Consider the following 27,866-nt stretch of genomic DNA (forward strand, 5'->3'; position numbering starts at 1 on the left):
TTGCACTGTATAAATTGTTGGGTGTGTGATATAAATTATGTAGATATGAAATAGTTGATACCGCGCTGCTTATTATTATTATTACAACAGTAATAATAATAATATTTTTACACAATGACACAGATTGTCGTTCGATTTTTCATCTCTGAGTATACATGGCAATGGCTCGCTTTTCACGTATTTTTGTGATAATTTTGAGGAAGAACAGAATGCGTTAATTGACGTGCGTTTTATGCCCTATACGCGAAAAAAATTGGTTTGTAATTTCTCTTTTTTTTTTCCTTTTTCATTGCATATCGTGTAGACTTTATATCGCAAACAATCTTAAATTCGAGGAAGAAAAAAATGGAACGAAAATTAAAAAAAAATGAACGCAAGCAGTACTCTTGAAAATATTGGGAAGACATGCAAGTAACACATATAACACAAAAATTCATAAATCAGATTCTGACGGTTTACTGTCGGTTTTGAATTATTTTTCAAGTATTTTACAAAGACTGTGCATGGCGCGAGAATGCAGAGAGCAACGCGATTTCTTTAAGCTAAGTTAGGTACACCGGTGCCTTAATTGAGCAAAAAAAAATAAAAAAAATAAAAAAAAAAGATATATTTGTCTAAGTGTGCGTATAGGAGATTTTCTACACAAAATTTCTTCTGCTCATTTCAGTGCGTAATTTTTACGGCAGATGTGTTGAAAATTAAATTATAGATGAAACACACAATCGTGTAACATTACAACGCGATATGTAATTTTTTCGTAAGTGCAATATCGGACAGAAAGACGGAAGTTCAAGTTTGATAAATATACAAGACGTGTCCAAAATGTTGCAGAGAGCTGAGTGAATTAAACAAAATAAAGAGGAATTATAAAGAAATATCGAAAAAGATATGTGTCTTGGCTTGTCTCCCTCGAAGTGATTCCTATTGAGCTCAATGTTATGATAAGACATCTAGTCCGATAATCGAGAAACGTTGTTTTGTAGAATTGCGTTCAATACATTTGTTAAAGCTATCCGCTTTGAGCGAAAACTAAGTTGTTTAATTCAGCCAAACCCTTCATCCTTGTCGTCCTTCAAAAATTTCTTTTTCCTGAAATTAGAGAATCGTTAGTAGAGAAATTTAATTACAGTTTTTTTTTTCTTACAATCGAAAACTCTTATACGAAAACGAAGAATTTAAATAACAAATATAAAACTATACCTATAATACAAATTATCCATTATTCAAAATTACGTTTGAAGAGCTTTGAAAGTTTTTGGCAAGCCACAAATTTCTTCTGAACTTTATTTTATGATAATCCATTCAGTCTCGAAACTTTCTCGACGTCTCTTGTATATTTTATGCGAAATAAATCAACTGGATACTTTTATTCATCAGAACATCATACAGTCATTATTGGAATATCATCTTTTTCTCTGTCGTTTCTCTGAAAATTTAAAGAGATAATAAATTAATATTATAATATAAGTGTAATATGAGATTGCAAAAAACGATAACAAGATTCTCTGTATCTTTTTAAAGGAATTATTTTCTAAATATTTATTCTCTCCAATCATTTTATAGTCTTTAAATTTGCAAAGGTCTATCAACTGACGAAAATTTATCTAAATTCGCATGTTATCTTAATGAAGAATAGTCTAAACATGACACAAGACGGGATAAATTGATATTTTAAATCACAGATGTCTATTTCGAGATAACTACATGTGCTTACGTAAATTTATTTTTATTTACGCGACGATTAGTTCGCATATATATATATATATATATATATTAATCGCAATATTGTTTCAATGCATCTCATCTGACATACATCAGCTGTTTACTACACATGTACGATTTATGTTTGTTGTTCGTCTCGCTGTTGGCTCTTATCTTTATTTCAAATAACTTTCGCAATGCGTTCTTCTGCCTCTACGGAGTTTTCCTTCAGCTTTGTATTTGAAAGGCGAAGGAAGGCTTTATATATCCTAAAATAAAAGAATGAAAGAATGAAATAAAAGAATGAAAAAGGGATGACGTTTCAATAGTAAATAAAGAAAAATAAATTTTTCTTCTGTCGAGAGAGAAGACGAAAAGATATGACAAAAGAATAAAAATCTATATATAATTAAGTGCCAGAGGATAATTTAAATAAATGTTGATCCTTTAAATTAATTATATATCCTTAAAGGATCTATAATCTATATCAATCAAAGTCGTACAAAACAATTCGTTTCGACGATACATATGTTACAAAAAAACACGTGCTACTCTCAATAATTCATCCGTCTCGCTTGATCTTTTATAAATTTCTTCCTCTTCTTCCTCTCGAGAGGAAGAAGGAGAAATCGAGAGTTTTCCTTCTGCCCCCCCGGCCCCCTAAAAATCTTAGCGCCTCGCACGGCTGTCTTTCGAACTTTTGCTCGCGTCTTGTTGAAAGCCGTCCATAAAAAGTTCGCGAGTCTCGGCCGCGAGATCTTGCGGATCGGAGACTCTCGAAGTCCAGGGTGGAGGGGGGGAGAAGAGAGGGGGCGAGTCTCAGCCTTGCGAGCCTTGGCTTTTAGCGAGTCCGCGGGAAAACGTCCGTGACAGCCCACGCGACGTGGTATTGTATACACACACATACATACACAAGTCTCGCGACGTGGGGGCGACGACGAAGACGACGTACGCTACTCTCTTACTCCCCCCATTATCGGCGGCGCCGTCAGTCACAAAACACGCGTGAGATGAGCATTTGTTAATCGCGCGTGCGGCTCCTCCGTAAATAAGAGGCTCCGAGAGGGGAAAGAAAAGATGTCGAAAGCCGCTGACAGACAGAGCTACGCGCAGACCTACAAGCTCGTCGTCGTCGGTGGTGGAGGTGTCGGAAAATCGGCGATCACGATACAATTCATTCAAGTAAGTGACCTCTCTCCTCTGTCCCCGCTGCTAACTGCTGGTACGTATATATATACGTCATTGTATAATACATATATATATATATATATATATATATATATAGACGTCGATGTACGAGAATTCTTCTTATTTTTTTCTTGTAAATCCCTTCGTAGATTCTCCTTTCATTTAGGCGTAATTTCGAAGAAAGCTGCTCCTCCGTAGTCTGCGAGTTTCCTCGAGCTCCGTTCATCGACCAGTTGGCTCGGCATTCTTTCCCCTCGAAATCTCGGTTCCTGCAAATGCGAATGACATAATTACCAAGTCATCTCGAGTGAGATTTATCGTGTTTTATTATCGTGTAACGCGTGCGCGACGTTGGCTGGTCGATAGATTATAAAGCATTATGTCATAGCGTGTTGTGGACGCAATATATCGCGTCATATATGGTCATACGCGGGGCAGCGCCGTCTTGGAACGTCAATCCCGACGAAGTGCGCGAGAAACGCGTCGCGGAAATCGCCGATTTGCCGTCAATCGGTATCGATGACATTTCATTTGATTAAGAAATTATGCAGAAATAAGCGAAATTATGTAAACGCTGCTCAAGTTTGATTGTACATTTTTTTTAATCGACAGTGAGAGTATTAATAAGAATACTATGCATATAGATACATATGTTGCAAAATTGAAAAAAAATTACGATATATCTTTTAAAAGTATCGACTTTGAGAGAATTAGACAAAGAAATATATTATTATCTCATTACAGTTGATTCACGATTAACATTATTATTTTATATAATATTAACTGTATTTCTTATATGTAAAATTAATAAGCTAAAGAAGCTTTTTTTAATGCTTATTCATTGAAATATATTTCATTTCTTTGCTCATGAAAATTGTTTATATCATTCATGTGATACTTTAATTGAAAAAACTTTTGATTTTTTTTTTAGAGTTATTTTGTGACCGATTATGATCCGACAATCGAAGATTCTTATACAAAGCAGTGCGTTATTGACGATGTGCCAGCTAAACTCGACAGTAAGTAGAAAATAAAAGTTTGCGAGAAACGTTTTTCGACAATTTTTAAAATATTATTGATGCCTCGATATTTTTCAAGTTAAAAAAATCAGAGAAAAATTGATCATAAAGTTAAATTGCGAAATATTATAAATCATGAAATACCTTTTAGATATATAAGTGGATTTTCTATATTTATTTTAGTATTGGACACTGCTGGCCAAGAAGAATTCAGCGCGATGCGCGAACAATACATGAGAAGCGGCGAGGGATTCCTTCTTGTATTCGCAGTCACCGATCACTCGTCTTTCGACGAGATATTAAAATTCCATAAACAGATTCTTCGAGTGAAGGATCGGGACGAGTTTCCTATGCTGATGGTTGGAAACAAAGCAGATTTGGATCATCAAAGAAGCGTAAGTATCGTATTGTAATGTAAATTTTTTTCGTTGTTCTCACATTTTTCCCCGTGGAGAAAGATTGAAGTATCATTAAGTATATGAAAAACTGTAAGCTCCTTTTCCACAAATGTCATAAATGTTTAACCTTGAGAAAGTTTTCTCTTTTAAGTACCATTTTTTTCCTTTGACTATATCGGCTCTCAGCGGGAGGGCTATTTTCCCTTTTATACAATAGACTCTCTTTTTCTATTATTCTCGCAACAAGGCTTTAGGTTTTGAAGTTTTTTTTATTTTAGAATGCTCTTTTGGAAAGAATAATTCTGCGTCGTTTAATGTCGGCATTGTATTTCAACCGTTCTTAGGGATGATATTTATGTTACAATATGAAAATGCTTACTTGACTCTAGAGATAATTGTTTCTTGTTCCGGAATGTTCCTTTGAATCTGAAACCAGAATGGCATTACTTTAAAAATCTATCGAATATTAATAAAATATCTGTCGATTGTTATAAAATTAGAAGAATTCAAAATACTTGTTCATATACCTGTTTGAAGTATCTCAATATGTTTGAATCATTTCAGGTATCGGTTGAAGAGGCGCAAAATGTAGCACGTCAATTGAAAATTCCATACATCGAGTGCAGTGCCAAGTTACGGATGAATGTCGATCAAGCTTTCCATGAATTGGTGCGAATTGTCAGAAAGTTTCAATTGTCGGAGCGACCACCACTGAAACCAAATTACAAGAAGAATAAGAAGAAATGTTGCATGCTGTAATAAAGATACTGTCTATCTTGACAGATGATTTCGTACTAATTGGATTGGTGAGTTCTAATTCCAGTTAGAAAGAATGGTAAATTTAAAATGGCAGAGAGATATGAATTTTTATAATGTACTTTGTCGAAAACTTTTTACGCTTTTTACACATGATTCATTATATAATCAATATATACGTGACATATTAAAACAATCGTGAAATATCGAATATATACAAGAAAACTTAAGCACAAATTAATCGAATCACATGTAAGAGTCATAAGATATTTAAATTTACATTTTTTAAATTAGTAATTTATAGAGTTCAATAGAAAATCGAAATATCCCAGTGACAAAGAAATAAACTATTTTTTAAACAAGTTTTAATAGAAACTGTCTATACTACTGAGAATAGGTTGAGACAGTTTACAACTCGATTTACTATTATTATTTGTAATGCAACATATTGCTTAAAATGATATATTTTGATGATATGTAGTATGACAAAACTTGGATTTATTGGAAACAATCGTGCACGTCAAACATTCTAGGATCTTTATAAAATTGAAATTTGCTTACGTTAGATCTTGATTGTTTGATACATTTGACATTAATAATTTTGTACATAATAGTAAATATGATTCTGAAAAACAAAGCAACAAAAATTTTCTATAACGATACAAGTTTGTAATATATGCTTCCATGACCAATGTTTCAAAATATATATGGAATTTATAAATATATAGGACTCATACTGAACGTAAGATATATTTTATACTGAGATATAAGATTTCTTCTCTTAATTTCTCATTTTAACAAAATAATCTTGTACGAGATTTGTTGAAACACTTAATTTTTATCATGTATAATGTATATGACCCAGTGAATATATCGATGATATTGTTGGTACATATATTTTAAAAGTAATGCATTTTTGTAAATGTGAAACCAGGATTAATAATTTTATACGACTTTTAAGCACACTCTGTACTCTCTGCCACTTGTCGAAAGTATTTCTGCTATTATTAGCAGTGTTCTAATTCGTCTTCCCTTAGGTTGAGTCATAATACCTAATTATGAAAATCAAAATGGCGCAGTATATTGCCAAACGAACGAATTATTAAATGCAAATCGTTTATGTTCATGAGTTATGAGTTTATATAAGAATTGTTCAAATTGTTTAGAGTTATCTCTATATATTTACACATAGCACTTACAATTAGTGGTTGAAATTTTGTGCTATTGTTGTTATAACGGAGTCAGAATGGGGCCAATAACATTTTTAACACAGACGAACCTGTAATAATTAACAATATTTTACTAGCATATACTCCACAAATTCTTATTAGTTCATGCTGCGTAACATTTAATATTCTTAGTGGATTGTTCTTTGAAACTACTCGTATATTATATGTTGCACAGATAAAAACAAAGAGGATAAGTTGTTTAGATTCTAATTTTTAAAACAAAATTAATAATTTGCCCATTTTCTTATTTAAAATATTTTTGTTATATCAAAAATTAAGTCTTCCAATATAGTTATCCAGTTAAATGCATGTACTTTATTCTATGATGTTATTTCTCTCTTTTACGAAAACAATTACAATATAAAACCATATTCTAATTCTTTATAATTTTCTGTTTGGCGAATATAATATGACATAAAAAGTATTCAAATAATTTCATAACTTCTTTTCCACTAACTGAATTTATTTCAATGATCTATATGTTTATATCGAGTGGTAATAATATGTGATTAAAAACGTTGTATTTGTGGAGAGATATGAAAATGTGTTCAACAAATTACGGTTTCACCAGCAACGAGAAATATTTGCAACTATTTCAAATATTTTCACATCACATTTTATCATAGTTCTGTTGTTGGTGATACCGGTAACGAAATATACTAATAATGAAACTAATATTAATATATTAGCTTTAATATTATGTAGTTAATAATAATAATATGCAATCTACATTATAATTCTACAAACAATATTATACGATACAAACTACAAAATCTTGCGACGATATATCATACTTGACAGTAATTAATTTATATACAAACGTATATCTTGCAAAATGTAACTTGTAATAATTTGCGAAGCGACAGAAATCGAATAAATAATTCCATTTATTTTTGTAACTGAATATATTTATAGGTTTGTAAAAAAGAATGTCTATATATATATATATATATATATGCAGACTGATTTTTAGATTCAATGTATATGTTTGTTAAATAACTTCTGTAAACCAAATAATACGAATATAAATTAATTGTTACTACGCTTTGTTATTTCCAATCTTCTGATACTATTTTATTTTAGAATAGAGTTAGAGTTTGTAATATCTTGTTATCAAGAGATTTAACTTTCTATATTAATATATATTTATATTATATATATCAATTGCCAACTTGTATTACAAAATGTCTTTCTTGAAATATTTATTTTCTAAAAAGTAAAACAGGGAAAAAATAGTTTATATTTTTACAAATAATCTAAATGATGCTGGATAAAGCAGTGAATCATTTCGAATTTTATGGACTTGACGAAGGATGTCGTTACTTTGTCGAATAAGCGATAAAGAAATGTAAATTGGTAAAGTCGAAAATAAATATATCGACAAGTTGATTTTTAGTTCTGATCAAAATAAGACGGAATTTCATCGTGTTCAAAATTAAAACGAGATGATTAAAACTTTGCTATCAAAATCAGAAAAATAAAAATGCACATAGAAGTAATTTTATACATGACCAATAAAGTTTTAAATATGTGTGAAACAATGATTTTATAATGTATATTTACATGTAGTTACTTTAATTACATGTAGTTAATTAAATTTTTATATAAAAAACATTATTTAATTTTTATATATGATGTTAAATAATCTATGTAAACAATTTTTATTTTATATACGTATTGTTCGTAGCGAGTAATTTTACTCTTGACCATTGAATAAAAATTAATCAACTAACGCGAAATATTTTATTTATTTATGTATTATTTTGATAAAATATTGTTTCTCCTATTGATAAATTATAAATGGAGACAATTTTTTTTATTCGAAAGTTCTTGCAGCAGTTAATGATGTTTTTATGTACATGTAACTTGGCACACAATGTGATGTAGCATAAAACAATGCGATTTTATTCATGTGTCATAATATTTTTTCGTAAGTATGTATTAAGTAAACCGCCACCGTTTTTGTTGGGCGATAAAATATTGAACAAAGATATGCGATAAAGTTTTGTGCTAAATTAAAAGAGAGCTCCACGAATTGTTATGAAAAGTTAAAACAGAGCATTTGATGATCATGCTTTATCAGTATTTAGGTTTTTGTCAGCGTGCGGTTCATCTTCAGCTGTTTCGCGATCTTCAGAAAAATCTGAGTGCATGTGATAATCCATAATCGCCAAATGCTTTATTTAACTTTCATCGCATATCTTTGTCGAATATTTGTCACTCCATGAAAACGCAGTGGAGATTTACTATAATATTTACGAAAAATGTTTATAATGACAATTGAACAAATTGACACTTGTATTGCTTTTAAAAGGATTGTACTTTATATTCCGCGTGATTTATGATTTTTCAATATGTGCTATATATTTAATCATACATTATGCGCTAGATTTAATCATATATTATATGTGCTATATATTTAATCTTATTACTTTGTGTATTTTCGCTTTGTTCCCGATTTATAGCGATATTACACGCAGTTCGCGCAACAAAAATCGGGTCGATTATTAGGAGTCGCCAGTCGATAACCGAGTAACGATAATATATGCAAAATATGCCTCCAACGGCACATTCACCCTAATTTAGACGCCGCCGATCTCAGGGCGCAAGGTGGTCAGACGGGATTCCCACACCTGGGCTATTCTTGACCAGACCGCGGGGCTAATATTGATGCCACACGATTATTTCCACTCATGTGCTGTCGTATCCGTAATAAAAACCGTAAATATCATCGCTTCTTTTTTCCTTCTACCTTCGCGTCTCTCGATACATCTCTGAACACCATAATCTGTTAATTAAGACCTCGATTTTTTGGGGCTCTCAGCTTTTTCGAACGGTTCTCCAGATTCTGTTTCAAGAGTTTTGTCATCTTTGTGAATTTTCTGTTTTACAATTGAAATTTTTTAGACTCGAGAGTTAAAGTTTTTATATTTTTATATCTTATTTCCTCTCTATATTTTGTTATCGTGAGGATTTATATTCCTCGCGTTATACATAACATTAATATATTACGGTTTCCTTGGACTTTAAACACAGGTGTATTACAGAAAATTATAGGATAAAGGAAACTATTATTTATTACTACAATTAATTATTGCTGCAAAACAGACAACTATTTTTTTGCATTTCAAGATATGGCAGCAATTCCTTTATCCACAGCACTTCGTTCATCGGTCACAAGGTCGCCGTAACGGTATATTTTTTCTGAATCCGTCAACGCGTTAGAAAGATCGAAATTGTCTATTTTAGGCAGGGACCCGGACCGAACCGGAACCAAAACCGAACCCTAATTTTGTTTCGGTCCGGATCCCTGATTTTAGGAGCTCGCTTTACAGTATTTGCGTTTAACGGTCATCTCTTTTAGAGAGTATTTCTCTTTTCCAGAATTATATTATACGGTAAAGACGCAGAAGAAGAGTCCCGCGTGGATTTTTCATTCGGATCGCATCATCCGGATGCACCAAGTAGCCAAAGTCGAGGAAAGAATCCGCGTATCCGACGAATACCTTCTTTCTCGAGAGAAGAAGAGAAAAAAAGAACGTTTACCGTAATCAATGCCGCCTTCTTTGTTCGCCGACTCGGGTATTCCGCGGCAAAACCAGTTCTCGAGTTAGTGCTTTGCTTAGGCTTGGACGTGCGGCGCCGCGTCATGAAAGCCGTCCTCGCGCGAAAAGCGACCTACGATAGAGAAACATTGTTAATAATCGCACGTGGAAGGTTGCGAAGGTAGTGAAAGGTGCATATTGCCGCTCTGGCGCCGTCGAGAGAGAAAAAAAAAGCGCGAGAAAATACCCCTTCGCGGAGCCTCGATCCGGTCGCGAAAGCCGCGGTAAAACGCTGATAAAGAATAAAAATTAATAATCATATATATCTTCTCGATTTCTTGCTCGTTTGAAGAAAGGCAAATTGTTGCTTTCCATTATTTTTCATATCGCGATATCACACGCGATTTGAAATAGGGTCTTGATAAAAAAAAATTTAATATTCGCATAAATGTAGCGAGTATATAATATAATAAAATCAACGATACCCCCGAGTTAAAGTTCCTTGAACTTTTCGCTCGAGGAACCTTTTGGATTCTCGCCCCGATCTGCTTTGGGTGTTCCTTGGATTCAAGTTCCGTATAACAACGCTATACGTGCGCGCAGGTAGTCTTCGAGAACGAAGGCGAAGAAGGACGAAGAAGGACGAAGAAGACGAAGAAGAGGAAGAAGAAAAGAGGAGGAACTGCGTGGGATAAAAATAGCACGGTACAGTCGCAAAATAAAAACTAATGATGCGAACCTGCAGAATGACGATCCAGACTCGCCGAGCAAGGAGGGGATCGAAGAAGGAGGAGAAGAAAGGTCGTTGCCTAAAAGGAAGATCAAGATTCACTCCGTCCGAGGAGGAAGACGAGCGGAGAAGAAGCTCTCCCCGTATATTCTACAAAGTTCACACAATCAGTAGAATGAAATATATCGATTCTAATATACATTGATAAATTAATCGTCAATAAAGCTAAACAATTATTAACTATTACGAATATATCAATTTTTTGCGGTATTATTATACGGAAATGGAAGAGACTTAATTTTTCACTTTCTCCGTTAACCAGTTTGACATGCGTTAATAGAATTGTATCAATTATAATAATTCTAATGATTATTATATAATTATAATAATAATTTTAGTCAACCTTATATACTTACAAAAATTATATCATATATGCTTGTCTATATTCTTCATTTTTCCCGATGATAATGGGATTTTGGAATCGGAAGATGATTCATGCTCGCATTTTATTCCGAAAAAAGGCATCTTTAAAGATACACATTCGGCAGATATCCTTGGGATCCTATATTCTACGGTGTGCATAAAATAATCTGTGGTCTAATGTCCTCTGACGATGGTGGGAGCCGAGCAAGCGGTGGTTGTGCGTGCAGCGGAAGAAAATCTCCCACCCTCTCGCGCGCTGGATCACGCTGCACGACCTGTCTCCACCTTGTAGTCTCTCCGCGGTATACCGGGAGCAGTATTCCGTGTGGTGATTCAGTTAAAAGTCGGCATTGCCAGCTAGCCGGAGTCAGTGAGCCAGCCAGCCAGAGTCAGCCAGCCAGCCAGCCAGTCCATCCAGGCGGTCGAGAACTTGAAGAAGACACGATATTCTTACGTGCGTAAGGTGCTCGCACCACCCGGTCTTATGATGGCGAGGCGCGGTGACCGTTTTGGTACGATAAAAGTCGAGGGCAGCCTTCGGGTGTTCTTGCGCCGGTTCGAGAAGAGCTGAGGGAAAAAGAAGAGGGAGAGGAACGGGTTCTCCAGTGCCAGTGTGCAGTCTAGTCCAAGACACAGGATGATAGCGAACGTCCGATGAGCATCCTGCTTCCCGTTGCCCTCCTGCCAAAGAAAGAGTGAGTGAGAGAGAGAGAGAGAGAAAGAGAGAGAATCTCCGCGGGTGAAGCTGCGAATTCTGCCGCCACCTCCATCCTGCTTCCATCGTGGTGAGAAGAAGAGATGCCGAAACGAGAGGAAGTGTCTAGCAGGTCAGTGCGCAATTATTATTACTGTCCTCAGACGGAAGCATTGTTTGATCAATGACTTTTAGATTAGTGGGTTTCTTACCTTTCTCCAAAATATCCATGTCGCATTTAGCTAATTGTTAACATCCTTGATCTTTAGATTCTCGTGTTTTATATAAGCCGCTGGATTCTATATGTTGAATTCTTGATTCTTCACAAGATTGTTTTAATGTAGAATCTGAAATATATATCATTTATTAGTCAGGATTATTTCAACAACTCATATTATTAAGTACACGCACATATATGTAAATATATGCAAATATAACAATTAAAATAGAAAGAGATAATATTTCTTGACAAACTATTTCCTTATTTTTCTGTATATTTCTTCATTGTTTTGGCTTGTTTTACTTAAACAAAATATTATAAGCCGATTTTCTCTTTCCTGCAAGTATTATTTAATTTAGAAAAAAAGGGAAAGAGAGAGAGAGAGAGGATAATTTAGTATATATTATTTAAAATAATAAAAAATATATATTTTCTAAAACACATCTGTTTTAACACAGATGCTACATAGCATAAATAGCGAAAATTATAAATATAACATAAATACATTTTCACTTTGGAAATGCCCTGAAATCATAAAACATTTTTATTAGCAGACTTCGAGATTCAAAGAAAACCATAAATACTTTAAGAAAAAATACATAATGCTAAGAAAGAGTATGTTAGATTTGTTGACTAAAAAGAGGAGACATAAAAAGAGGATGTTAGATTTGTTGACTAGTGTCATTAGTGCGTGGTAATCTTATGTATCGCGTGTCTTTCCTCACGTCATGCAATCTTGTATATGCTTGATCTGTGAAACCTAGAGCAGAAACATATACATATATATATATATATATATATATGTTCGTAAATGTATCTGTTATATTTTCGGCACATGATATTATTGCAAGCTGCTATTGTATTTCCTGTTCATATACTTGAAAAACGAATATGTGTACATATATGTGCAAGGAATATATAAACTTTAAATAATGTATATAAAATTTATTTACATTTCGCTTAGCGAAAGATGGAGAAAATTCGAAAAAATGATCTAAAACATTGTTTAGATTTTAGTTTAGCTACATCTCTTCGCAACTGCAAGATTGCAAAAACGCCAAAGCAAAAAACATGAGAAAAAACAACATGACAAACAACAACAATTGTTCAAATCGATTTATAGTGATGCTGCGAAATCAATTAAATATAGCTTTATATAAACGCACGTGGCGAACATGTAGCATACATCTGTAAACTTTGCCAAAAACAACATTGTATTATTTAGAATCGAAATATCACGTGTTTCTCTATATCTTTGCTTAGTTATATTATATATATAATTAAACAGAATATTATAAATTGATTTTCTATTTCCTACATTAAGTATTATTTAATTTAGAGAGACAAAGAGTGAGAGAGCATAAAAATTTAGTATGTTAAAAATAATATATAATAAATATATATATATATATATACATATAAAATATACATTTATAAAATTATATATCGATTTTTCTCAAAATAAAAATAGTCTGAGAAAATCTCATCCTTTCTCCAATCAGGAGAATAACAAAATAAGAAGAAAATTATAAAGAGATGTGTGTGTATGTGTATTTCACATCTATCTGTTACCTTCGTATCGAAACGTGTTTCACCTTTCGCGGATTTTATTTACGGATATTAATTCATCGTAATGCTTCAAGACCTTTCAACATTAACAAATCGTTTTTTAGTTATTGCCTGCGCTATCTTAAGCAAGCTACGACGTCAGAGAGAGAGAGACTTAAATTCACATATACATATATTATAGATATAGATGCTTATGCGAGACTCGTAAAATGATATCAAGTAAAATTCAAATGCACGGCTTCTATGAAAATATTACATGCAAAAAATAATAGATCAAAATTAAACCTCTACAATAAAAAAGATAATTCTATTGAATGATCATCAGACTGATTTTGTTATATGAAATCCAACTTTGGAGATGCACAAAGGACTCTAATCGTATGAGAATACAACGTATTCAAAACAATAGGTGCAATTATCAACGCAAGATGGTACCAACGTAACGACGACCTATAGATGAATTTAGATCTGAAATACATTGTTAAGATCATTAAACATTACGCAATACTATATGAAAAAAGACCAATACGTCAAGACATACGTGAAAGCTATTCAACTTCTCGACACTGAATATGACTTAAGATGACATAAACGTAATAAGCCACCCAACTTTATAATAGTATAACGTCAATGTAAAATAGTTAGAGCTTAGATAATGATTTAAGTCTCGACAAAAGTCTTACATAAGCTTTTATCAGTCGTAATACTTATTCTAAACAGCATTTTAAAAACATAATAAGCATACATTTAAAATATAAAATTAAAATTGTTTAATGTCACAACGGCACAGTTGTTTTTCCTACCGTGAATGAATGCTAAGTTATACACGATATAAAGTATCTTGATAATTCCTTGCCTTGCCGTAATAATCGCTGTTTATTGCCAAATAGGCAATCTATGCGATTCGCTTGTTGAATAATATTTTCCTTACAACTATTTATATATAGAAAGCTTGTAACTTTCCTTTTACTATAAAATCTAATAACGCACATACACACACATAGCGAGCAGAACGTAATGTATCCAGAATTAGACACATTTTTTTAATAATACATTAATTTATAACCCATAGACAGACAAATATTACTAGTAATATTTATAAATGTAAAAAAATATTCTATATTTAAAATCTTTCACTGATAATTCTATAATAAAAATAATTAAAGAAAAATTAAGTTTATATAATTTTGATGCACAAACTCTAACTCTATATATACGATATATATAAATAGCAATTACGAGATTCTTATTAATGCTTCTTATTAAAGCAATGATAGAGTATATGACAACATACTTATATACTCGACACAGTTTTGAATAATTCTTCAATAATTCTTCTCACTATCGATTCAAAACAAATATCACCCTCAAGGCTACTAATATTTGATCGACTAATTTGTTTAACAAAATAACACGCGAACGAAATAATATAGAATTAATTAGACGGCTCCGATTTAATTAAGACGGCCCTTTTCCAAGTTAATACTCTTTTTTTTTCTATCGTGCATCGTGTAAGATTAAATGATTCCAATTGATTTGATTTAATAATAAATATAGAATCGATACTCGATTAGAACTATGAAAGATTTTTCGCAAACGTCAAGTTTTCAACAGTACATTTGACATAATCTGTTGACGTAGGTAATAATATGTTCACATTTAAACTTCCGGCATTAACAGAACCGATCATTTTCTACACTTTACGAAATAATGTAAAACTTGACATGATCTTTTTGCGACTTAATCTCTAGCGCATGTAATGACACGTGCTATAAACTTCCGGTTTTAAACGAATGTATTAATAAAACCGGTATCAATATTCGCTTTCCAATATATGTTTAATAAAAAAAATTAGCATAATCCATTATATACATACACATAAAATTATTGACTTTTCATTATTAAAGATAAATCTTGGAAAAAGGAAGAAAGATTCTTGCTCTCTACTCTTATCTCTCTATTCTTAATTATATGTTAACAATATTATATAATTAATATAGTTGTATTAATTATCATATAATTATATATAATAATTCATAATATTATTAATTGTAAATTAATAATACTATATGTATATATAAATTATTATTATTATTTTGTGTATTATTCATCGCTGACGAAAATATGAAGATCCGGGGAGGAATCTTAGAATTCGCGATCGCGAGGCCGATCGTCCCACGTTCCCTCGCTCGCAATCGCGTTTTACGCATCCGTAGTAAATGGAATCATTCATAGTAGGTATCTAGGCGTGGTGTTTGCGAGCGATGCGTCTACCTGTCGCATAGTGTTAGCCGTGTAACCGCGCGGCCGATTACGGGACTTCTCTCACCGTTGCCCCGTGCTACTCTGACGCGACGCCTCGCCTCGGAATAAAAGATGCAAATGCAGATGATGACCCTCGGCTGCGCCGATTAGCGAGATTACCTCCTCGTGATTAAAAGGACTTGAAAATACACCAGCATCTCTCGTCGAAGCAAATTTTATTTCTATACTCGATTGAGACATCTCGATGACGTTCTTTTTGACAAATTTACGAGCTCATTAGTGCTCAAATGTAATAAAAATATTTTGCAACACGTACTCTCCGTCTTAAAATAGTGAGAAATCCTGACGAAATGCTTTTCTAATATCTAATAAATTAATATCAATGCTAGAATCTCTCTATTAAACTGTCAAACCTTCAGTCCACGCTTTCCCAGTCATTCTTTACTTAATTAATGGGCAGATACGTGCGAAACGTGACGAAAAGTTCAAATCTAAAAGCCACATATTATAAGCCACGTGATTCTAAATTAATAGCCACGCGATAGCCGGATCTGTCAGGAACGGTTGGTTGGCCACCGATGCGAGAATAGAGAATAACTCGCTCGTCATCGAGATGCTAATTAATACGACAAAGACAAATCGCGAGCCGAGACGTCAATGCGAGTATACCGCTAAGTATTTTATTTTTATCGTTTGCTATATTTTCGTATCTTCGTATCGACGTGTTAAGTTTTTAAAAGAGGATAAGAAAGAATTAGAGTTGCTCGTTGATCTAGTTTTCAGAAAAAAAAAAAAAAAATTCTGCTCTCTTACTCTTTCCCTGATCAAAGGTTTGCTTTTATTTATTTTAAACTATTCACTTCAACTATTAATTCCGAGAGATCTTTTTCAAGGTAATACCCACGATGCTTGCTCTCTATTAAAACGAAGGATAGATACGGTAGTCTTGCGAGTCTTGTTTAACGACTTTCATCCTGTGGATTCCCGATATGTGTTCTGCGATGTATAAACGATCGTGATATTAATATAAGTCTTAAATATACTCTCTCTTTCATACGACGCGACTGAAATAGTTTCTCAACTATATATATATATATATATCCCTTGCGTTTATAATTAGAAGCGCAAATCGTGAATAATACCTGCAACTCGTCGCAGATGGTAGAGTTTTCCCTCGACCGTTCGCGGATACGCGGAATGATAATGGGACACGTTTTACCTTGCAATTCCAATAAAAATTGTACGTGCGTATTCCTGGTGCGTGCGCAGGTGAACGCGCAAAGGTTGATCAGCCATATACGCAGCCGAGTGTGAAAAGAAAATCCATCTGGGAAGAAAAGACCGGCCGATCCAGGCGCGAACAATCGCCGAGAAAATTCGTCTCTCGTTGGCGCACAAACATCTTATTAATTTTGATGATGAAGGAACGCAAGAAGGATCTGGAAGAAAAGAATAAATGAAAGCCTGGAAACGCTTCTTCGCCAAAATCGGCGTTTCGTGCAAAGATAGGATAATCTCGTGGAAATTCGATTTTTTTTCAAATTGAACGTCGTCGATTTCTCTATCGCGTCGTTATGAAACAGTATAATCGCGCCGTTCAAGGATATCATCGGGATCTATCCTTTTAATATCGTCAATAATACTTATCCTCTTACCTTCGCCCGCGGCGGAAAGTGTCTATTATAATCCACGCGTAACGAAACCATCTCCCTCGAATGTTCGCAGTGGAGAGTCGCAGGAAACCTGCACGCGGCCTCCCGTTTGCGTCGCGATAGAAAAAAGCATGTCGACGCGGAGGAAGGCGAGGAAGACGAAAATGGTCCCGCCGGACGGCGGATGGGGCTGGGTGGTCCTCTTTTCCGCCCTCGTCGTCAACTTCCTCATCCCGGGCACCGTCAAGTCCTTCGGCGTCCTCTTCGTCGAGTTTCTTCACGTCTTCAAGTCGACCTCCACGGCGGCCTCCTGGATGCCGGCGTTATGCTACTTTCTGTACAGCTCCTTAGGTAAACACCGGCTCCCGCGAGGATATCTTAATCGCCGATCTAAAAAATTTTAATTAATTTTTATCATTTTATCTAATTCATTTTTATTATTTGCGATGAGCGGAATTTTATATAAATAGTATTACAACTTTTCTCGGTGAGCTTCTAATTATTACATACGCGCGCAAGTTTACTTAATAAAATAAAAATAAAGTTACGATATAACGAGGTAGAAACAAGCAATTGTACACTTGTACAAAAATATAAAATGTATGAAATGTTTTCTGCAGGTCCTTTATCTAGTGTCCTGTCGACCAAGTACTCCTATAAAACTGTGACTCTAATCGGCGGCACCTTTGCGGCCAGCGGGATGATGCTGAGCTACTTTGCCAATTCGGTTTCTTATCTTTACGTCAGGTATGATGCTGCTCGATTGACGTCCGAAGACACGCAAGTGAATAGAATAGACAAACGTGTGAATTCTAATTTTAATAATTATTACGACTTTATGTAACATACTCTATTATTGAGAGAAACAACTTGAGATGATTCAGGATTTCCGCGATTTAAGTGCTATAGATAAACTATCTAAGGCTCGATTGCACCAACATTATTTTAGCTTTAAGTGAGACTTAAATATGTATCTATCTCTATCTTTCTTTCTAAATAAATAAAGACAAACATATATTTAAGTCTCGCTTAAAACCAAAATGATGTTGGTGCAATCGGGCCTAACTAAACTAACGTCTAAACTACGTCGCATAAAAAATCTTGGTCTAAAAGACAAGAATTTAGAATTTTTATTTCGTAGCCCAGATCAGTTTTTTAAACATACGCTTCTTTCTATACGCAGTTACGGACTTATGGTCGGGATCGGGGCTGGATTATCGTTTCCGCCGACGGTTTACATCGTCACGCAGTACTTCGAGAGACTGCGAGGGGTGGCGAACGGTTTATGCATCTCCGGCAGCGCGATTGGCACCATAGTTCTACCGCCGTTGCTTCAATACCTCCTGGACTGCTTCGGATACAGGTAATTTACTAGAAAAAAATGTACAAAACAAATTAAAAATTACATGCACACTTAATTGATAAGTTAGACCTAAGAACAAATATATAGATGAGGCAATAAATATTCGAAGGAAAAATATGAATTATTCAGATGTGCTCCTCTCCGCCCTGGTTCGGGAACAAGATATCTATTCTGCGCTCTCCCACACACAAAAAGACTTTATGCACAATTTCGACTGGTTTCGACCGGGGACGGAAAGTAGACGTGCTCTGAAGCGGTTCGAGAATACAGACATACACGGCTTCACCGAAATCTTCGACCAAGAAAGGTCTCAAGCAATTTGGGAGCCTTAATTTGAATATTAAATTTATGCGATTAACGATCAAAAATTGCATTACAAACCACATATAATATTACGATATAAATATTGTAATCTTATAAACTTGTTTTTGCTTTTCAGCTATAAATGTTTTTATAAATTAGTAAATTATCGCATAATAAATAAATTTGTATTTATAATTATTTATGTGTATAGATGAGATATTTTTTCTTTTTTAAGTTTAGAGAATACGTAAGCTCGAACTTCTATCTCTTCTAATATGATATATTTTTTTAAACATTATAGATGTAATTATAAAAATAATATTTTAAGAGTAATAATATTCTTCAGAATTTTTCATCCGTTATAGAAAAGTTATATTAGAATAATTAAAACACAAAATAAAAATTTTAACAAATATGCATATCTTTATACATAATTTGTGCCATTTTTATATTGTAAAATTAATATTAATAAAAATACTAATAATAATAATAATACATAACATTTTAAATTATAATTAATATAACTCTCTAATAGATTTTAAATTACAATTAACTAATAATAAAGTAAATAAACCGTTCTTCTTTCAAACCGTTCCAGAACGCTTTGAATCATGTGCGGTTCTTAAAAAAATTCCATAATAAGACAATAATATTATAACAAAATGCCCAAGAAAAGTTTTATAAATTTATGTAATATATTTTGTATTTATTTAATATTTTTGAAGTATAGTATACTGATAGAAAATTTTCGGAAAGAAAATAAAATATCTCACAAATAATTATCCTAAAAAATTATAATTAGAAATACTTTGCATTTGATGTGTGTCAAATAATTAATATAATTTTTTAATTAAAGTATAGCATAATTCTCAAAAGTAAAGCTGGTTATATATACCTTACTTAAATCAGATTTTCTAATTATATTCCAGAGGCGCGGTACTCATCATGGGCGCGATTACGCTGAACACCCTAGTCTGCGGTCTACTCTATCATCCGGTCGAACAGCATATGAAAATCATATATCTAGACGAAGGCATTGATAATGAAGCATTGACTCTCGACGAAACTATCGACGGTAAACAAATGGCTGAAAAGACAGAGAGTGAATCAAAATACGATTCGAATCTTCAAACTGTTTATAATAATGAGGATAAGCTCTCGGATCTCTCGCATAATGTGGTGCTAGAATCGACCAACGAAAAGACGTCGTGTACTCCTGAGACGAACGATCGGAGAACCGACACAGTTCTACGATCCGACGTCTCCACGATCTCTCGAACGCGAGATGACATTTCGCAGGAGGATATCGAGAATGAGATTTGCCTGACGACTCGTCCGAGTCTCGCGAAGGAAGACAACGGTGAATTTACGCAGAATTTATCGCGACGAGGCAGCGCTATTACCGAAGCGGACAGCAAACTGCAGTTTGATTCTTCGAAAATCGCCGAGAACTCCAAGGACGTCGAGAAGTGCGTGAAATGGACGAAAACATCTTCGAAGAAGCTCGACGAGTCCGAGAAGACGCGTTTCTTCGACCTGAGCGTGCTGAGGGATCCCATTTACTTGGTGATCCTGATCTCCAATACCACATCAGCCATCAGCAACACGAATTTCATGATCCTGTTGCCGTCCTACGCGATCGCCGAGGGTTTCGACAGGAATTCGTCGGCTCTGCTGCTGTCGATAGTCTCCGCATTGGATCTGGTCGGCAGGATCAGCGGCGCGTCTCTGTCCGACATCGACTTTGTCCCGAAATATTACTACTTCGTCGGCGGACTCGGCACCAGCGGTATCGCCCTGGCGTTGCTACCCATGGCGACCAGCTACGCCATGCTGTCCTTCTTCTGCGCCCTCTTCGGCCTATCCTCAGGCATGTACATCGGCATCACGACGGTGATTCTGGCGGATATGCTGGGAACCGAGAAGCTCAGCTCGTCCTACGGAATATCATTGTTCGTCAATGGAGTTCTGCAGCTCGTCGGGCCGCCCGTTTGCGGGGTCATCTACGAGAATGTGCTCTCCTATAAGCCCATCTTTCTGGCCTTCGGAATCATCTTGATCCTGGGCACCGCGCTCTGGGCAGCGGTACCGATCATCAAGAGGAACAGTAAGAAGGACCTGGAAGCGATGTAAAGTTTTATGAACGCTTTTCAGTCTTAATAATGGACCGAAATAAGCGAGTATATTATAAAAGACTCTTTTTCGACTAAAGTCGCACATGAGAAGCTTTTTTTTTTTTTAGAATTTTACGAGATTCAAAGGTTCTTAGATATACAAACGAACGAACGTTCGAATTCGTTCTATCTAGCAAATTTAATATCTATATTTCTTGAAATATATATTCAAAGAAGAGAAAATCTTTGGAGAAGCTCGTAAAATTCTCACATAAGTTAAATTTGATATAGATGAATCTTCTCGATTTTTTCATGTAGGTATATATAGTTATTTGCGCAATAGACATTTTTCACGACAAGAGTATTCCGCGATTCATGCCATTATTATTTAAGATTACTACATGAACTATCATGTAATGAGAGCTTGTTTAAACTGAATAATTACAAACTGCTGAAAACAGCGCAGACACAATTTTATATTTCATCGATTATATGTTGCTTGAAATAAAATAAAATTTTATCTCAAAGAATGTGATATATTTTTGTATAAAATTTTATACCATTGTTAAACTTTTGTAAAGAATCGCAATTATTAAATCGGAACATAATTAATAATCAATTATTGTTTTCAGCAATTTGTCAATCTTTATCGAATATTTAACAATATGCGCTCTAAGAATTAAAATATTTTTAGACATGTGTCTCTTTTTATATCATTTAGTTTCTACAAGTCTCTCCTACATACATACATCAAGCAATTTGTTGTTTGATCATTCATTAGCCTTACATAAGTTTACTCTTGTTGAAAATAATGTACTGCCAGTAACAAAATAATATCATTGAGAGAGTTATCTATAAATTTACTTTAGAATGAAGAAATATGAAACATATCAGGAGTTGACGTAGATAAAAACATATATTATATTATATATGTGTATCGTAAGAGTTCTCCGTTAGACAACTTCGTGCCAAAGCGATCAGGAAAGTTTCTAGTGGTTCAAACACGTGTTAGCATTTTTAGTCAGACATCTGTCAATTATAAATCATATAATGAATATTCAATTATACTAAATATTGAGTAGGTGAGATATATACTTAACGATACATTGTAAGTAATCGTAACTAATATAGACTATGAGGGGGCCATAACATAACTTATATACGATTTAAAATCTAAATAGATAGACTGAAACTCTTTCTCTTTCTCTCTCTTCATAAAGATCTTATCTGCGATGAAGACTTCATTAATTGGATTTTAAAATATTACTTAAATATAACTTGAAACATATGAAACATTCTTTGTTCTATGGATTCTAAACATCCTTTATTTAATAATCCACATCCAAATATCCTTGCATTCTGCATCTCTTTTTTTACATTATAATTTGTTCCATCATAGCGTTTCTGAAACGACAAGAAGTTGAAAATTTCAGCAGGGGAAACTGAGTGCTAAATATACTTTGTTAGAGGTGACTTAATTTTCATTACAATAGCGACTGGATATAAGAAAATAGTATAAGATATGTGCTAATTTTTGATAAGAATAAATTCTTTTGAAATATATATGTCCTTTTTTTTCTTTTTTAATGACAAAACATTTACTTTTCGAATACTATCGCTTATGTATTTAAATCGACAATGATAATTTCTTTTATTCATGATTTAGATTAATTGAAAAATATTGAACTATAGTTGAAAATAATTCCGGATAAAACGTTTGTAATTATTTCTACAGAAGATGTCAACGCTGTAATAGAGACAAAAAATATCCTAAAAGTTGAAGAAAAAATTACAAAGAGAGAAAAAGAGAGAAAGAAGAGAATAAGTAATAGATATCTTTTCTAATTTAGTTTTATTGTAATCCACTTAGTTCTAGGAATTTTCTGACACAAGTTTCGTGTATATCGAATGCGAATATATAGTGACTCGAAGAAAACTAAGGATGAGAACAATGGAATGAGATATTTCTTATAAATTTCTTTAAAATTTCGGCAATGCTGAGATTAGTTGCGTAGAGCCATATATGCAAAATATATTTCTGTACATGTATGTGCGTGTCTTTTGCTCAATTCTCTCTTGTTTGATTTGTTGAAGATAATACATATCCTCTTCGACACTATACTAATTATACAATTAATTCATGGTATACTATACGTATGTCTCCAACATTCCTAATTCTTCAGTTCAGCTTTATTTACATGCATTATATACCTTTTTAAATTGCTCAAAAGTATATATGCTGCAATGTGGGATAAGTTTTATAACAATATATATATATATATATATATATATATATATATAGTTATATAACAAAAAATATGCTTCCCACAAACACAGCAATATTTTGTAAACTTAAAATGATGTTCTTTTAGCAAAAATTTGATTGCACATCATGTTTTGCGTGTTTTAATGTCCTTAATGTTTCTATTTAAATGTTTTAAATAGAAATTATGATAAAGTGTATCATATTTGAAATCGATAACTAGATCACAATTAGATAAACATCATTAACAATCGATGCGAAATATTGGACAAATGCAAGAATTGATCTGAAATCAATCCATTTTTATTGTGTAATAAATTCGCGGAAAGCATACGACTCTTTGATAATGTTTTAAGCGATCTATCACATTTGAAATCGATAATGAGATCACAATTAGATAATATCATAAACAATCGATGCGAAATATTGGAGAAATGCAAGAATTGATCTGAAATCAATCCCTTTTTATTATGTAATAAATTCGCGGAAAGCATACGACTCTTTGATAATGTTTTAAGCGATCTTAACTGTTATATAGTTACCGATAAAAAATATTTAATTACAAGTGTGTCAAAGAATAATGGAAAGAAAGAAAATTAAGTAGAAAATATTTTTCAAACCTCAAAATATCCTTGTCACTTTTATGAAATGTTTAACAGAGGCATAAGAAACCAAATAGCAAGTAGAGATGCAAGATTTATGTGTAGCAAGCGTAAGAAACATTGGCAGATTATGAAACTGTAGTGTCTCTTCGTCCTGTGAAGGAGACGATGGAACGAATGCCTTTCACGGAGGTCTGAAATGTTAAAAATAGAGTAGCTTTTGTTAGTTCTTGTGCTATTATTTAAATAATAATGATAGATTCAAAACCATCTCGAATCATACGAAGGAAAACTGTGCAAACTAACCTTTTTCTTGGATCCGTTAAGAAAGTCTTTGTACATTTCCGAACGTAAATATCTCGAGTAACTATCGCTCTTCATTAAATGATATACATGTGCCTAATAATAATAATAATAATAATAATATTTTATATGTACATATAAATTATACATATATGAATTATGTATAAAGTAATTTGGATGAAACATAACAACCTAGATAGCAAGCGTACGTTACTTTGACGTTGTGACGTCATAATGACGTCAGTTTGCTACTTGGGAATTTTGTTAAAGTCTACTTGAAATTAAACGAAATATAAATTATTATCTGGCAATTCTCATGATTGATTCGTCAAAAACTGATCATAATCGCTCGAACAATTTGTTTCGAATAGTTTTATATTTCATTTTAGATAAATAAAGATATAGATATATAACCAACAATTTTTCTAAATTTCAATCTTCAACATATTTTATCTCTCGTCATTCATTTATATAAAATAATAGAATTAAATTCGTACCGCAGCAACGTCGAAACACCATCGGTCCGGTTTTTCGAGATTCCTCTTCGTCATCTCGTAAGATCGAGAATCGACATTGATCGGACAGCTGGCATCCGTGTCCAAAAATTCGCGCCATATCTCGTCGACTTTACTCTGGACATCTTTCTGCGGTAAAGTTTTCAATTCCTGAACGGTTTCCCAAAATCTGCACATATCATAAATGATCTCGTCTCCCTGACGCAAATTCAATATTCGTTGAATGAATGTAGATATATAGGCACCATGAATGATAAATCTCTCGAAATAAAATAATGATGATTTAGAGATGTGACGATAAAACTCGCGCGCGAGAATTATTATACGTACTTGAGATTCTCGCCGCTAAATTCCTTATCTAAAAAACGTATAAATTGTTCTCTACCGACGGGATCTTGCAGGAGTTCTTGTAGGCTGAACGCCCATCTCTTTACTCTTCTGGTGGATATTTCTTTCCTGTATATCCAGAAATATATACATAATATCATGTTTTTTTAAACTCTAATTATTATGAATATTAAGAATTTTTTTTCTCTACATCATGATACATACGCTAATTTCTCCTGCTCCCACATTTCCGGACTATCAGATATCCATGGATTTGTCAACTCGGGTTGAGTGAAGAAGGGATCGTATTCCATGTACTGCTCAAAGTATCCAATGAAACTAAAAATATCACATGTATTGATTAGTCTATAAATGAATACATTGTTTAATGCATATATATATATATATATATATATTTAACAAAGCTTAAATAAATGTAATATTACATCATTGAATGATACAGATAAAATGGAATCGGAAGGCTTTCTTTTACCTTCTCTTTCTCTCTTACGAAGGACAATAAAATTAAAACTCGATTTAACTTTGATACGCACAAACGTCTAAAAAAAAATCTTTTAATTTACTTCGTTAAAGTAGATAATTCTAGCGACATACGCTTCTGCAACTTTCGAAATTTTGATGACTGGTCTATCCAATCTGTCTTTCAGGCTCTCGATCTGCTTCTGCAAAAATTCTATCGATGAGGTCGCATTCGATTCTGCAGACGGCGATATTTTGCCACCTGCAACGCCCAGATGCAAATGCTTACTTGGTTGTATGACAGATTTACAACTGCGACAAGCCTTCTTAATATCCAGTTCCGTGGTATTTACGCATCCAGGCTGTAAAATGTAACTCGATACATATGCAGGGTGTTAAAAATCATCAGTTTAGCCACAGTTCAAGGTATACAAATAAGTATTACCATTGGCCGATGTACATCCCAGAAGGCTCTCTCCTGACTATCCAAGACCTTTCTTTCTAGTTTGTCTCGCTTCTTATCAACTTTGCTCTGCGCTTCCGCCTGCATAAAAATAAATTCCCATTTTCGCGAAAACATCTTTTGCAATCTAGCCAAGTTCTCCGCCTCATAGTCCGCCAATTCCAATCGCGTTTTATTCTGCATCGTCCTTTTGCATAAATAGACAGCTGCAACATTTAACGTAGTACGCATCAATGGATGTATCATAATACAGCTCTATCAAATCAATTATAAATATATACATATACAAAGAGAGAAATGGATATAAGTATAAAATGGTAACAATAATATATAATAAATTATACTGTTTTCAAATTCATTCCCATTGTTAGTTGAGAGAATTACTCGCATTTACGAGGTATCAATAATATTAATGTTTTTGTACCATAATCAGTGTTTTCAGGTTCCCAACAATTTGATGGCCAAAAATAGGGCGTTTGAAACCTGTAGAATGTGTTGTCATTCTTTACGGTAAGGCAGTGGTCGTCGATAGGAAAGAAATATCCATGGGATGCCATAAGATGAGCCACGTGAAGAGCTTCTGCGAGTTAACATACAAATATATATTACATACTTCAAATTAAATTTCAAATTAATCACAAACTCTAGACTCTAGAAATTAGCAAATAGTTTTTACCTTGATCATCTATATCCATGTTCTTCATCATCCATACTATAAGATCTGTGCCTGAAATACAAATCATGTATAATTTGTTAATCTTTGATTAAGATTGCTCTGAGAAAATCTAATTTTTATATGTATACACATTCCCTTTTTTTTATATATACATATAATATTCTTTCACAAGTTGATATACTATATAAAAAAATCTTATTTATTATATTATAGATAAAACATAAACGTTCTATTTTTACCTATGAAAACAGAAGGCGTCTTTGTCATAAAAGTCTTGACTGTCTTTACGGGGACACCAATAAATTCGTCCAACATTTTTTCCACAATCGACTCCATCTGGAAAAAATTTTGTATTGTATTTTATTATTTTACATAAAATAAAAAATATTATTATATTATATTTGAAAGATAGAAAAATTCCTATCTGAAATAAGTGATCATTAAATAGTAAAATGAATAAAATATTACATCAGACAATAATAATTTGGAATCTTAAGATTGTTAAATTTAATCAAGTTTATTCCTCAAGAATAAATCTCTGTACAAGATTGAAAATTAATATTTCGCTAAGATTAAAGAGAAGTTTCACTAAAGATAAAGTTTTCTTTTGTTATCTTTCAATATTAAATCCTTTGAATTTTTGCTTTCTCATTTATCTTGCGCACATACCATCTGCTATATATTTATAATACATTCTATACGTTGTTACCTTCTTGTAGACAAGGTAATTAGGGGTGTCTTCGGCGCAAGAGGCAGTGACGTTGTACGTGGGGGTGTTGGGGGATAAATCCGGTGATTCGTTCGTAGGAACGTCCTCGTTTTTTTTATCCGCTTCTTCGACACTCTCGGACGTCTTTTTGCCGCTACCGCTACTGCTGCTGCTCTTCTCCACTGGTTTTCGGCGGCAAGCCGATTTTTCGGAGTTCATAGTTACCATATCCACCCTACGAGAGATACAACGTTCCTGCAAATTTGAACACAAAAAGAGATAAAAAAAGAGAATACAGAGTCACAATAAATATAAAGAGAATAAAATAATTATGTAGAATAATTAAAGCATAATTAAAA

The 27,866-nt window shown here is 33.4% G+C and overlaps 4 protein-coding genes across 5 annotated transcripts; 2 read left to right on the forward strand and 2 right to left on the reverse strand.

The window, feature by feature from the left end:
* Positions 1-432: 432 nt before the first annotated feature.
* LOC145945826 (regulator of G-protein signaling 6-like) lies at positions 433-26,019 on the reverse strand. Of its 2 annotated transcripts, XM_083055013.1 has the most exons (20): positions 25,949-26,019; positions 25,795-25,862; positions 25,405-25,518; positions 25,183-25,308; positions 24,835-25,021; positions 24,341-24,433; positions 24,053-24,228; positions 19,951-21,173; positions 18,555-18,760; positions 17,393-17,779; positions 16,880-17,176; positions 11,896-12,030; positions 10,983-11,670; positions 9,838-10,716; positions 4,834-5,017; positions 4,686-4,732; positions 2,205-3,158; positions 1,814-1,970; positions 1,201-1,426; positions 433-1,089 (listed from the first exon to the last, which is right to left on the reverse strand). In XM_083055013.1, the coding sequence occupies exons 3-7, from the start codon at positions 25,491-25,493 to the stop codon at positions 24,163-24,165; spliced, it is 561 nt and encodes a 186-aa protein (XP_082911139.1). In that variant the 5' UTR covers positions 25,494-25,518; positions 25,795-25,862; positions 25,949-26,019; the 3' UTR covers positions 433-1,089; positions 1,201-1,426; positions 1,814-1,970; positions 2,205-3,158; positions 4,686-4,732; positions 4,834-5,017; positions 9,838-10,716; positions 10,983-11,670; positions 11,896-12,030; positions 16,880-17,176; positions 17,393-17,779; positions 18,555-18,760; positions 19,951-21,173; positions 24,053-24,162. The 2 variants fall into 2 exon arrangements, with proteins under 2 accessions (XP_082911139.1, XP_082911138.1); XM_083055012.1 differs by lacking the exon at positions 25,949-26,019 and having other exon boundaries at positions 25,764-25,874.
* Positions 2,750-7,285, forward strand: Ras64b (ras-like protein 2). The gene is made up of 4 exons (XM_083055015.1): positions 2,750-2,883; positions 3,821-3,908; positions 4,092-4,303; positions 4,871-7,285. Exons 1-4 carry the CDS (start codon positions 2,779-2,781, stop codon positions 5,063-5,065), a joined length of 600 nt encoding a protein of 199 aa, XP_082911141.1. The 5' UTR covers positions 2,750-2,778; the 3' UTR covers positions 5,066-7,285.
* Positions 11,664-23,218, forward strand: LOC145945819 (monocarboxylate transporter 12). The gene is made up of 5 exons (XM_083054996.1): positions 11,664-11,816; positions 17,463-17,740; positions 18,010-18,136; positions 18,573-18,752; positions 19,985-23,218. The coding sequence occupies exons 1-5, from the start codon at positions 11,788-11,790 to the stop codon at positions 21,186-21,188; spliced, it is 1,818 nt and encodes a 605-aa protein (XP_082911122.1). The 5' UTR covers positions 11,664-11,787; the 3' UTR covers positions 21,189-23,218.
* On the reverse strand, positions 25,828-27,726 carry Rsg7 (regulator of G-protein signaling 7). The gene is made up of 7 exons (XM_083055750.1): positions 27,508-27,726; positions 27,038-27,134; positions 26,799-26,849; positions 26,547-26,702; positions 26,105-26,328; positions 25,949-26,021; positions 25,828-25,862 (listed from the first exon to the last, which is right to left on the reverse strand). The coding sequence occupies exons 1-7, from the start codon at positions 27,724-27,726 to the stop codon at positions 25,828-25,830; spliced, it is 855 nt and encodes a 284-aa protein (XP_082911876.1).
* Positions 27,727-27,866: the final 140 nt, after the last annotated feature.

This window comes from Prenolepis imparis, unplaced genomic scaffold (assembly GCF_030444845.1).
Source record: "Prenolepis imparis isolate NDT839.2.m4 unplaced genomic scaffold, iyPreImpa1.0 SCAF_15, whole genome shotgun sequence".
In the NCBI taxonomy this organism is placed as follows: domain Eukaryota; kingdom Metazoa; phylum Arthropoda; class Insecta; order Hymenoptera; family Formicidae; genus Prenolepis; species Prenolepis imparis.

Coding starts and splice junctions, on each gene's coding strand:
- Ras64b (XM_083055015.1), top strand. CDS start 2,779: ATGTCGAAAGCCGCTGACAGACAGAGCTACGCGCAGACCTACAAGCTC. Junction 3,909..4,091: donor TGTGCCAGCTAAACTCGACA/GTAAGTAGAAAA, acceptor TATTTATTTTAG/TATTGGACACTGCTGGCCAA. Junction 4,304..4,870: donor ATTTGGATCATCAAAGAAGC/GTAAGTATCGTA, acceptor GAATCATTTCAG/GTATCGGTTGAAGAGGCGCA.
- LOC145945819 (XM_083054996.1), top strand. CDS start 11,788: ATGCCGAAACGAGAGGAAGTGTCTAGCAG. Junction 18,137..18,572: donor GTTTCTTATCTTTACGTCAG/GTATGATGCTGC, acceptor TTCTATACGCAG/TTACGGACTTATGGTCGGGA. Junction 18,753..19,984: donor CTGGACTGCTTCGGATACAG/GTAATTTACTAG, acceptor ATTATATTCCAG/AGGCGCGGTACTCATCATGG.
- LOC145945826 (XM_083055012.1), bottom strand. CDS start 25,792: ATGTCGCTAGAATTATCTACTTTAACGAA. Junction 25,519..25,763: donor GAATTATCTACTTTAACGAA/GTAAATTAAAAG, acceptor TGATATTTTTAG/TTTCATTGGATACTTTGAGC. Junction 25,309..25,404: donor TGGGAGCAGGAGAAATTAGC/GTATGTATCATG, acceptor CTGGATATACAG/GAAAGAAATATCCACCAGAA.
- Rsg7 (XM_083055750.1), bottom strand. CDS start 27,726: ATGAACTCCGAAAAATCGGCTTGCCGCCGAAAACCAGTGGAGAAGAGC. Junction 26,703..26,798: donor CATGGATATAGATGATCAAG/GTAAAAACTATT, acceptor GTTAACTCGCAG/AAGCTCTTCACGTGGCTCAT. Junction 26,022..26,104: donor GGGATGTACATCGGCCAATG/GTAATACTTATT, acceptor TACATTTTACAG/CCTGGATGCGTAAATACCAC.